This window comes from Pipra filicauda, unplaced genomic scaffold (genome assembly GCF_003945595.2).
Source record: "Pipra filicauda isolate LSUMZ 115617 unplaced genomic scaffold, ASM394559v2 scaffold281_size1565311_pilon, whole genome shotgun sequence".
Taxonomy (NCBI): domain Eukaryota; kingdom Metazoa; phylum Chordata; class Aves; order Passeriformes; family Pipridae; genus Pipra; species Pipra filicauda.
The window spans coordinates 874,187-886,992 of NW_024104400.1; the positions used below are offsets into that span (position 1 = coordinate 874,187).

The 12,806-nt window shown below is 44.9% G+C and overlaps 1 protein-coding gene across 1 annotated transcript; it reads right to left on the bottom strand.

Moving 5' to 3' along the window:
- Positions 1-817: 817 nt before the first annotated feature.
- On the bottom strand, positions 818-11,693 carry CHMP1B (charged multivesicular body protein 1B). Its single transcript, XM_027725540.2, has 8 exons — positions 11,579-11,693; positions 8,877-8,974; positions 7,514-7,660; positions 5,933-6,001; positions 5,590-5,697; positions 4,630-4,673; positions 4,224-4,296; positions 818-3,852 (listed from the first exon to the last, which is right to left on the bottom strand). The coding sequence occupies exons 1-8, from the start codon at positions 11,592-11,594 to the stop codon at positions 3,808-3,810; spliced, it is 600 nt and encodes a 199-aa protein (XP_027581341.1). The 5' UTR covers positions 11,595-11,693; the 3' UTR covers positions 818-3,807.
- Positions 11,694-12,806: the final 1,113 nt, after the last annotated feature.

Consider the following 12,806-nt stretch of genomic DNA (forward strand, 5'->3'; position numbering starts at 1 on the left):
GACAAAAGCAGAAGGAGACAGTTCAAAAACGCACGGCCTAACTAAAAATGAAATTTAAAAGCAAGTTCAAAGCAGAGAGTTACTCACTATCACACTCCTAACAGATCTTGAAGACCCAAATTAATGGCTAAAGACAGCAAAGGGATGTTTTGAGGAGGATGTAGTGAAGGCTGACACGAATCAGCCCGTGCCAAGCGCTGCCAGGCTGGATCCTCGGCAGCCCAGCAGCTTCTTAGGCCGGGATCAAGGCCCCAGCACAGGCACATCCTCCCGTGAGTGGATACTGCCGAAAACAAAGGTTCCATCGGAGACAGTGCCTTAAAACAGCCAGTTTCCCCTTAAGAATCTCAACCAGTAACTTCTGCAGGATCTACGAGAGCAAAGCCTGAGGCTCCCTCTGCTGGTTCCCAAACAACAGTGGAAGGGGAACATTAAAACTGAAAAACTTTACGTCTGGGAAGGACAAACCCAAACCCAAACTCAAACCCACATCATCTCCTGCCACTTTTTCACGTGACCCCTCGTTTTGTATGTAAGGACAGAAAACCCTCTGAGATGTTTAAGCTGGAGGGATCACTCCACATAAGACTAAACATTTTAAAAATTCATTAAATTGTTAATAACTAGAGTTTATGTTGTTACACTTAATATTATTTACTCCCTAATTTTGCCAAATCTCTCTCCCAGCAGTTCCCACTTTATTTTCTTCTTGTTTTGATCCATCAATATTTAATTTTCTGGTTATATTCTCACAGGAATATGATGGCACGTGCTTGTTTATCCCTGTAAGAGACCTGTAACAGCCACACACCCAAAATAAGTTGTCTGTACAATTTTATTTACCACCTGCAGTTACATTTACAAACTGTCCCATACAAGTAAAGCAGTTTTCAAAGTGAACTTGACCAGAGCTACAAAAATTATTTTCTTCTCTATATACATCACCAGCTTCAGAGTTTATTTCTATGCACAACTGCTGATTATACTTAACAAAAAGTTGCTATTTTTTGGCTCTGAGGATCTCCACAAAGGCAACTCAATCATTTGATCCCATTGCAGTCATGAAATTAAAGTTCTTGTTCTGATTTTCCTTCCCTCTCCTTTCCTCTGAAGCTCTTCATGGCTTTGTTTTGGAATTCTAATGGAGACAAAACGTTACCACACACCAGCAGTTTTAGTAACAGAGGGAAAAAATGCTGAGCAAAATCATCCAGCAACATTTCAAGCAATGTTTCATTTTAGATGTCCCTGCTGGTCACATAAATATTGAAATATTAGCTGGGAATAAGTTCCATAAAAGCACATAAACAGATTTAACATGAAATGAACTTGTACAAACACAGACAATTTACAGGAGACAAAACAAGGTCGGAGTGAGGAGCCAGAGCCGCTCAGGGAAGAGAAATGTTTTGAGGAGCCCGAAAGGGAGGAAGGATGAAACTCAAATATTGCTCTAAGAGTAATTTTGTTTGAAGTATTTTCAAAAGACATGAGAAAAATATACATATTTGAATATATAACTGTTAAAACTTGGTGAATGCAGCTCTCAGACACCACTTCCCCAGGAGAGGGCAGGAGATCTGCATGTAGAAGCTGTAGAAGCTGCCAGGCCCCAAATCCTGGCACGGCTGGAATACACCAAAATTCCTGGAGTGAAGCCAACAGGGCAAAAATTCCCTGTTTCAGACACCTATTTCTTCCCCAAGTCAGCTAAACCTGCCTGGCTCTTTGCATCACAGTCCCCCAGACTTACCCTTAATTAGAACTAACTTGATTAAGTCAGTCAAGCCTTTCTATTTTAATTCCTCCAAACGAAGAACACTGGAAATCTATGGGGTCTTAGAGTTCACCAGCCTGGGATAAGATCAAAACTCCAAACCAGACTGTGCATCACCAATAAAATAATGAGTTTATTTAATATTTATCTTGCAGCAATCTCAGTCTCGGCTCTTTATTTTTAAATTCCTCCAAGGCTCACAGGAACTCAGAAAATCAACCATGTGGGAGCTCAGTTCCAGAATGGCCCAAGCCCAGCCTAAGAGCAGCATGATTTTTAAGTTCTTTAAAAAAAATTTAACATAATTTTAAATTAAGCATCATTAAAATAAGCCAGGCAAGGCAGCTGGAGCTGTCATATTAAACACTGAAACCCTCAGCACTTCATGGACAGCTCCAACAAACCACAAAGCTCAAACAACCACAAAGTAACTCTGGTGTGGAGTGATTCCACAGTAGGAAGTTTCTAGCAATATCATGATATGAAGTAACTGAATATACAAAAAAAAAATGAAGTAAATCCAGCAAGGCAAAGGCACACACACAGTTACCTCAGCTGGGGTAACCTGTTGCATAGATACACCATTATCTGGTTACACTGTTCAGAAGAAAATGTAGTAAATAGTCCCTTTCCTAAGATGTTGTATTAATAATTTGAAGGGATTGTAGCAAAATAATGTGGGTTTTAAACATCTTCCCATTTCTCCTGTTTACAGGAGGAACACTCAAGGTGTTTACACTTATTTTCATTTACACAAGTGAAAAGATCACATTTTAAACTAGTTGTTTTAGTTCTGGCTGCCAGTGTGAGAGAGAATTCCACAACATTTTAGGTTGTTTTGTCTATCTTACTTTCCTTATCTTATTTTCACAGTAGCCTTGATCACTTCAGTATGTAACACCCTGCTAAACCTTTGGAGTGAGTTGGGTAACACATTCCAAATAAAGTCTGAAACTGCTCTGAAATGTTTCATCATTTTTGCACGTTTTCACTGAAAAATCCTGCTTGAATAAAAAAGTGAAGTGTTTTATTTTCCTCAAATATTTCCCCAACACTGGAAAACCCACGTGACCCTGAACACCAGGCAATTAAAAACCAATCCCAAGCCTGATGCTTCACACCTTCCCTCACCCCTACAAAGACAAAAACATAAAAATGAGCCCAAAAAATCAGGAAGATAATTTGAAGTCACTGCTTATCACAACACATCACAAGTGGTCTCAGCTACAAATTTCTACAACCATTTTTTACTTTACAACTGCAGTGAGAGTTTGAAGCTCCTGAGAGCAGCCAGACCCTCCTTCTGTGCAGAAATAGAAGTTGCTAAAATGAGCTCCTCCATACAACTGGAATATTACAAATCATGTTATTTTATCTGCAGAGAGCAACAGACAAAGAGTCAAAAAATATATTTAAGTCCTTCTGTGTTAAAGTGATACCACCACAAGTCCCCAGTTATATGAAATCAGCTTTTGGTAACTTATTTTTGAATGAAACTGCTAATTTTAGCACAATTACCTCACCTTTAAAAGACTAAAAAAACTCAAAAGTCCACTTATTTGTTTCAACAAGTGCATTTTCCATGAAATCCATGCTGTCCACCCCTGTGTGTTCCAGGAGTTCGGCTCTGTCAGAAAATTATCTGAACTGAACCATCAGTTCTCCAGCTGTAAACAGTTCTCTTCATTTTAAAAAATCACCTCATAATTTAAAATATATCTCAATGACACTCTGCTTGGCTTTGAACTAGAATGTACCAACATTAGTGGCTGAATTGGAACATCAACTTGAATTTGTGAAAAAAGCTTGCAAAAAATAGATCAACTTCCAAATTTACAGGAAAGGACATCAGAGCTGATATTTTTGGGTCACTTAATGTATTTTAGAAAGAGTAGCAAGCGAGGAGTGAAGTACCCTATATCACAAATATTCAAACACTAAGCCAGACTGTTTACATCTCCAGTGTAGTGCAGGGTTAGTTCCAGAAGGGAAGTTTGGAAGCAGGAACAAAGAACTGCAGCTTTGTTGAATTAAACTTGATCCCGTAGGCGGGCGAGTCTCTGTGACAGCTCATCCTGCAGGACCATCAAACACAAAGAAACCAACCATCAGCAACACCAAAATCAATCTCTGCCACCTCATGTCCAGCTGATATAAAATTCTTTCATGTTTTAACAAGATATGCTTAAGGATGGCTGTGAAGGAGGAGTTGCAGGACACAGAACTACGAAAGAACCAGGTAAAAATACATCTGAACTTTCTTCACTAAGGAGACAAATGTATAGTCAAAATTATTTTGATAGCAAGGCTGTTGTAACTACACACTGTTTCTTTGGGACAGCTGAAATAGAAATATCATTCAGCAACAGTGCTTTGGCAGAGTGAAGCATCAGCTCTCACAGCATTTCTCTAGAAAACACTGATCTCAGGGAAATCTGACATTTACCTGTTCTGCTGAGGCAACGCTTGTACCAACAGAATCTGTCTGTCCTTGAGGTAGTTCCATGTTCAGATCAAGACTAAGAGGAAATAGATAAAAAAAGCCAAGTGAGGTATAGGTGGATAAAGGGGAAGAACAATAACTGACAAGCAGAGGAGGAAAACACTGAGGAATACTGAGACAGCATCCCAGGAATGCTGTACTCCAGCTCCTTAGACCAGCTGGTGAGTAATTCTGACTCACTACCAAGAAGACAAGTCATACGTGTCCAGAGGTGAAAGGAAAATGGTGTTTTAACTATGCTTCCAAGAGGCAGACATAAAAAGCAAGGGGATCTGACCTTAAAGAAAACCAGGAAGGGTTGTGGGAACCAAGACTTAGTTGAGAAATGGACACTCAAGATTTTACCTACCCTGCTTCATCTGCCATTTCCTGCAGCAGCATGTCCACTTGGTTCTGAAGGAAAACAAAAGGGATTGTTGCACTTGGAGTTTCTGACAACTGTTAAATCTTCTGAGAACAGGAACTATTTGAACAAAACTGATTTAAAGGTAAATGCCTTTTGCAGAGCAGTTTTGTGCTTAACCATCAGAAGGTATGAACTCAAAACTAAGGAGCAGAGGTGACATTAACTGAACTCTGGCTTGTGAAATGATGCTTCTAAAGCAATCAACTTCTCTGCAAAAAACCCCAAACATATACCTGAGTGTTTCAAGTGCTGAATATGAGCTATTGCTTTGCATAACATGGGAAAAAAGCCCATCTCCAATAGATTTGGTTTATAGGATTTGGGTTTAGGTTTATTTTATTTATCTCCAGTAAATTTCTCTCACAAATGTTCTATTACAAAAGCTGGTCCTTGTGGAACAGCACAAGGGGACAGTTGCTGGGAATTCTTAATAAGCACTGTTTAAAGATTTGTTTTACTGAACACATGTGCATAAACTGGAAGTAGGTAATTACCAACCTCTCATTGCATATAACTACTAATTTGGTAGTGACTCATGTAATTTTGTTAATATCAGTGAGTTAGAACTCACAGCATATTCCGCTTTGGCAATGCTGCAATATTCTCTGGTGCAGAAGTTCATTAAAACTCATGAAAATGCTGCTTATTCAGTAGGAAGGTTAAATTTTTCAAGTTATAATATAAAATAAAGTCTGCAAAAATAGGCTAAAATACATCTTTGTGATCCTCTGCACTTGTAGTGACAATTTGAAACAGTCTCTTCATGGCAAAGGAACAAAAAGCAAAAAGGCTGCAGTGGCTGATATGTCCCAAAGTAGGCAGAATGAAGAGAATCAGACATTTCCATCCAGTTTAGACACGCAATTTAAGGTCACCTTGTTCAAAATATTTGACTATTCTTACTTGTGGTGTTGTTAACGTTGTAGTGTTGCTCATTGTGTCTTCCATCTGTTGTGTCTGAACATCCAGTGTTTCAAACTGATGCTCAAATTTGTCCATTAGTGCAGAGATCTATAAAAAATATGAATCACATCAATAAGCTGCAGATAACAAAAGAAATATATCTCAACAAAAACAGAATCATACAACAAGGACAGGCAGCCTCTGGAGATCAGAAGCTTGTCCCCCTTCCCTCCCAGCCTCACTGTGAAAACTTTTCTCTTGATGGAATTTCCCTTTTCAAAACTTGTGTTCATTGTTCTTTCTGCTGTGGACGTGCAGCTTCAAGAAAATGAAGTTTATTTACCTTTTCCAAGTTCATGCTCTTCAACGTGGCATCCATGGACTTCACCACCCCTGCCATCGACTTCGTCACCTGAAATAAGGGCAGGGAAATTATTACAAAGAAAAATTAGGAGTTTGGGAAGCAATCCTTCCCTGTGGGGGTGGGGAGGCCCTGGCACAGGTTGCCCAGAGAAGCTGTGGCTGCCCCATCCCTGGAAATGTCCAAGGTCAGGTTGGATGGGGCTTGGAGCAACCTGGGACAGCGGAAGGTGTCCCTGCCCATGGAGGGGGTGGAACTGTGTGAGCTTTAAGGTCCCTTCCAACCCAAACCATTCCGGGATTCCATGATTTCTTATCCAGCTCTCTTATCCACAGAGCTTTGGCAACACTAAATAGCAGGAAACACACTATATCCATCTGGAATGTCACTGTTTTAATAGCTCCTGCCATTTCAAACTCTATAAATTAACCACTTGAAATACACATCCTAAGGCAAAATTCACTAAAAACTGAGGTTTACATGGCATTAATTTTTGTGGACTTGAGACCTGTCAGTGTTAAGGGATACACTTGGTACACAGGTCACGTGGTACAATAAACTCTCAGTAGAGCAGTTTGCCTTAAACAAGTATCTGTGTTAAGAAAGATCTCCAGAGTCCCAAGTCCTATGCCATGACTTGATGCATTGGGAAGGGGAGAAGTATCTTGGCAAAACAATCTTCCCCCGAGCTAAAAAAGATCTCTGGAATCACAAGCCCTATGCCATGACTTGGTGTCCTGGGAAGGGGAAAAGCACCTTGGCAAAATAATCTTAAAATCATAGAATCAGCCGGGTTGGAAGGGACCTCTGAGATCATCAAGTCCAACCCTTGATCCAACCCCGCCCTGGTTCCCAGCCTATGGCACTGATGCCACATCCTTAAGTCTCACCTTAAACACCTCCAGGGACAGAGAATCCACCACTTCCCCGGGTAGCCCATTCCAATGCCTGATTACCCTCTCTGTAAAGAATTTCTTCCTAATATCCAACCTAAACCTTCCTGGCACAGCTTAAGACCGAGCCCTCTTGTCTTACCGACGGTTGTCTGGGAGAAGAGACCAACCCTCACTACAGGCTACACCCTCCTGTCAGGGAGTTGTAGAGAGTGAGGAGGTCTCTCCTGAGCCTCCTCTTCTCCAGCCTGGACAGCCCCAGCTCCCTCAGCCTCTCCTCATAGGACTTGTGCCCAGTCCCTTCACCAGCCTTGTTGCTCCTCCTCTCTGGACCTGCTCCAGCCCCTCCATGTCCTTCCTGAACTGAGGGGCCCAGAACTGGACACAGCACTCCAGGGGTGGCCTCACCAGCGCTGAGTACAGGGGAAGAATCACTTCCCCTGTTGGCCACACTGTTCCTGACACAGGCCAGGATGCCACTGGCCTTCTTGGCCACCTGGGCACACTGCTGGCTCACGTTCAGCTTCCTGTCAATCCAAAGAGCAGCTGCCAGAGAAATTCCAGTACCTGCTTCACTACCGGCTACATCTAAACCAAACCTGACACTGCCCCGGTGGTTCTGGACAGCACGTGAAGCAGCTGAGGGGTGTCCCTGCTGGGAGGGCTGTACCTTGCCCATGGTGACAGCAGTCTGCACCCGGGCAGCCACGGCGTCCACGCGGGCGCTCATGCGCAGGAAGTTGATGGCCTGGTTCTTCTGGCGGATGGCGTTCTCCGCGTGGATCCGAGCCACCTCCATGTTCCCCTTCTGGATGGCCTGGGAAGCGAGGAAAAGAGGGATAAAAAAAAAAAAAAGAGCCTTTTAGCCTTGCTTACTCTTGCACATATGGTTTCTGAGTAGCCTGTTTCGTTTCTGAAATAAAAGCATTGACTTGTCACTACGTTTTTTTCCATTAAAAAAGAGACGATAAACCTTTCCCTCCTCCTGTTGGATTCCAAAATTTGGATATGAGAAAAAGAAAACTGCTAGGTCTAAACAAAAGCCTTGGGCTAACAGAGGGAAAACCCTCCATCTAGAGTCCAGACAAGGATCCATTGATGTCATGGGTTTGGAATGTCCTGTCCAAGCCTGGAGAAACCATGCCCTGATTTCATCAAGCCAGTGCAGAAGACTTATTGTGTTTTATCTCTCCCTTTGTGTTCCCTGGATCCTGTGCATTCTGCAAACCTGAATACCTCTTTCCCCCATGTAATCCCCCTAAGATGAGATGGGGTTTTTGCTATGATGTAATTGTTAAGACCCCGAATTTGGTAACCTGGGTTTTTCATCCGCTGAAAACCCCTGTTTGTAATAAATTGTAATAGTTACAATGCCCTGTTCAATATGTAGACCCTAAACCCTTTAAATATGACTTGTGAGTCCAATAAAGCATTCCAGTTTTCTGCCTCTGCTGGGATCGTCGTAGTTATTGACTCGCTACATCCTCCCCCAAACATTTTCAAGATTTGAATCCCTAATTTCTTTTCAAGGAAGATATCTAGAATGCTCATCAAACAGGAGGGTTTACAGAGCTACAGAAACAAAACTTTCTATTCCTCAAACCATTTTCAGTCTCAAGATTCAGATGCAACCACACCAACTGTATCTCATGGACAAAAACAGAGTTAAATAAATTTCTTCTCTCTTCACTACCTCAATGACTCAAAAGCTATTTTGAAGTTCCTCTCCATAAGCCCTTTTAACACAAGCTGAGAAACATGAAGCACTTTTAACTTTGAGAACAATAGTCTCTAACAAAATGCCTACAAGGCAATCCTCTTGGGAAGCAAATTCCACAAGCTGTCCAGGAGGATACACAAGAATTTATCCTCATCTTTATTAATAAGCATGGGAAGATTTATAGTCATTACTTTAAATCCCAGACATTGACCACTTTATTATTAGCATGCACACCAGGGAAATGATAAAACACCACAAGTTTTCCTGCTGTAGTAGGTAAAAAACAGACCTAAAAAGCTTTTTTCACACTTACCTTTTTAATTTTGGCTTTCTCAGCCTTTTCTTCTTTGTCACATTTTTTGGAGTTCCTGTTGAGCTCCTTTGCAGCAAACTTCAAATTAAACAGGTGTTCTGCAGTGCGAGTTAAGGCTCAAGAACAGGATTGATCCTTCAGTTGTAGTATTTTCTCTCCTGTTTGAAGTGCTGCCAAACCATGCATACACTGTGCTTCCCCATTAGTGATATTAAAACTTGGAAAATGTTAGTTAAGCCCTTGAAATCTGCAGGATAAGGAGACCTACCAAGCTGCTTTATAGTGCCACTTAACATCTTGATCCAAAATGTACAGCCATAAAAAAAGTTCAGAACCCAAAGTGGCTCCATTTAACATGAGAGACCTCCTTCAGACTGATAAATACAACCAGTCAAACATCCCCTAAGAACTGAGAGTTCTTCTCTGCCGTTTACTTTCACTCACACACCCAGATCCTGTGACTCTCAGTGAAATGATGTGGTTTAGTGGCCCACCTGGAACCTCCCCATCCAAAAAAAAACCCCAAAGCCACTGAGGAACAGGATAAATGAACAGTTTAACAGCAAAGCAGCTCAGCTGGCCATGCCCAGGCACAGCCCAGCAGGCAGAGCTGCCCTTCCCAGCTGCAGGAGGATTCCAGATTTAAATTGCTCATTGAGCTCCTTCCCAGCCCTGGGTCATGTGAACAGTCCTGGACTCTCTGACAACTCCATCATCTGACTTTTGGGCAGAGAATATTTAAGGCAGGAAGAGAAAGTTTTTAGAAAGAAAAGTCTGAGTCCTGCTTAAGCTGAGAGTTCTAAGAAAACAGTAAGTCAGGCCTTCAACGTGACTTAGAATGACTGCATTAAATGTCACTGACAGAGAATAAAGTGTGTGCTGCAGAAATAATAATTAAAAAAACACTCTCTTAAAATACTGTCAATGAAAGCTTCCAAATAATATTAATCTTTCTCAAACAAAATGAAAGTAAAAAGTTTTGTAGGCCTCTTTGCTGCCACCTTTGCTACCCCAGGAGGAAGCTGCAGCAGGTACTAAGATACTTAACAGTTAAGTGGAAGCACAAAAGCTGAAACAGTACAGGTACTCGAGGCTTCTTCAATATTTCAAGTATATAAATTATTCCACAGCTGCTTTTTGCCTGCAGACATGAGGAATGTCTTTGATATCCTACAAACAATCAGGTAACGGATGATTTTGCATTTAGGATATTTACTAAGATAGGTACCAGCAGCACTAAAATTGCTACTTGTATTTATATTTGCTTTAAAATCCAGGTCACCATCCCTTTCAGCAGCAATAAGTGTATGCTCTGAGCCACAGATCAGGTAATTACCAAACAGGAAAGCACTTTTACGTTGTTCACTATGGTTAGAGACCAGAACCACCAGGCAAAACATGACATCACCTATTTACACTGATACAGCACTTCAGAGCAGCTTATTTTGAAACAACTTCCTCAGTTACTCACTTGGGGCATTAAAACATCTCACCTGCCACCTCCTCAGCTCTCCCATTCCTGAGCAGCACATTCCTGCTCCTCCCTTGAAGTGTCTTTCTCAATGTGCCATAACCCAAGTGAAACACAACTTCCACCAGGGTTTGTGACTCACAGTCACCTGCTCCAGCCTTCCCTCAGTCCCTACACGACAACTGGCAACTCCAGCACTGCCTGCACCTTCCACCCACACCAAGACCTCTGGAATCCACAGGGAGACCTCTGTGGTCTTTAAGAAGTTTCTGTCCCTGATCATTAAGACGGTTTTGTACATCAAGGAAGTTTAAACCAGCCCACACAGTGCTTTCTCTGTGTGTAAACTCTTCCCAACAGCAGGAAGCACAGTCAGGAGTGTCCACAGTGGCTGTGTGGGGGGACAGCCCTACTGACATCACCCCAGTCTATACACACGTCTGGTGTCCCTGCTGCCCAATTTACACTACTTATAGTATAAACTGTGTTTTCCTCCTCAGGAACTGGGTTGTCCCTCCATCCACCACAGCCCTGGGAGCAGTAGCACCGCCTGCCCCTCCTCTGCGGAGCAGCTCAGGCTGCCTGGCCATGCCTTGGGAAGAGACACTGAACCTCCCACTCACTTCCTCGGCCCTCCAGGGTGGTCAAACCACAGGATCACAGGACGGTTGGGGATGGAAGAGACCTCTGGAGATCACCCAGTCCCAGCCCCCTGCCCAGGCAGGGTCACCTGGCACAGCTGACACAGGAATGTCTCCAGCTGGGTTTGGAATGTTGCCAGACAGCGAGACTCCACACCCGCCCTGGGCAGCTCTGCCACCCCGGACATAAAGAAGCTCTTCCTCATGTTGAGGTGTTTTAGTCGTGTTTTCGTTTCTGGCCATTGCTCCCCGTCCTGTCGCTGGGCAGCACTGAACAGAGCCTGGCACCATCCTCTGACACTCCTGGGAGAAATCTGTATGGATTGAGGAGACCCCTCTCAGCCGCCTCTTCTCCAGAGAATTCACAGAGCTCACCTCCTGCCAGTGTCACACCCAGCCCTTCTCCTCCTCCTCCTCCTCCTCCTCCTCCTCCTCCTGCCCCTCGGACCCCGCGACCACCGACCTGAGGGGCTGGAATCGCCTCCTCCTTCCCCAGGGGCTCCTCCCCGGCGGGGAGGCCTCGCTCGCCACGTCCCCCCGCCCCGTTCCCGTTCCCGGCCCGGCCCGGCCCGCGGTCCCCCCGAGGATACTCTCCATGTTGGACATGCTGGCGGCGCCGGCCGGGCCGGCAGGGGCGGAGCGGGACCGAACCGGGCTCGGTTGCGCTGGGCCCGGGGCGGCGGCGGCTCCTCCGGCGGCTCCGGTTCCGGGCCCGTGACGCGCCGGGGCGGGACAGGACGGGGCGGGCCCGGGGCGGGGACGCGCCTGCGGCCTCGGCGGGGATCGCTCCTTTCCACCCCCTGCCAGGGACGGGGATGCTTTCCACTAGCCCAGGCTGCTCCAACCTGGCCTTGGGCACTTCCAGGGATGGGGCAGCCACAGCTTCTCTGGGCAACCTGTGCCAGGACCTCACCACCCTCACAGGGAAGAATTCCTTCCCTGTATCCCATCTAACCCTGCCCTCCGGCAGCGGGAAGCTATTCCCCCTTCTCCTGTCCCTCCAAGTCCCTCTCCAGCTCTCCTGGAGCCCCTTTAGGCCCTGGAAGGGGCTCTCAGGTCTCCCTGGATCCTTCTCTTCTCCAGGTGACCCCCCCCAGCTCTCCCAGCCTGGCTCCAGAGCAGAGGGGCTCCAGCCCTTGGAGCGTCTTTGTGTTCTCCTCTGGACTCTCTCCCGCAGCTCCACGTCCTTTTGCTGTTGTTCCCCGGGGCTGGAGGCAGCTCTGCCGGTGGGGTCTCACCCGAGGAGGCAGAGGGGCAGAATCCCCCCCTGCCCTGCTGCCCACGCTGGGGATGAGCCCAGGGCACGGGGGGGGGGGGTTCTGAGCTGGGGCATCTCCAGCCTCTCACCCACCATTAATAAATATATAATGATATTTCCTGCTGAAGCATCTCAGGCAAACCCTGCCAAGGTAGTGATGTATCTCAGCTGCTAGTTCCTCGCAGGGAAATTGCCTGTAGGAATTGTGGACACGGTAATAACACAGGAGTGCACGTAGCAAATAAATGCACGCTGCAGTAAGTGTGGCAGAAGACACTTGAGCAAAGCCAGTAACTTAATTATTCTTGCTTGTGTCTCAGGAGCCTGAATTCGTGATGATAAGGATCTCTGCTGAATCCTGGCCATAAAAGCGTTGAAACCCAACTGGTGACACCTCAGCCGTGACACACTATGTGTGTGCAACGGGAGAGGTCTGCAGGAAGGACCTTTTTTTCCAGGAGATAGGAAAAGATGAGATTTTCCGGACCTGATAATTCTCAGTATCACCAGTTCACAGAAGAAATGTTATTGTCCATGGTTTCAAACCAAATCTGTGGAGA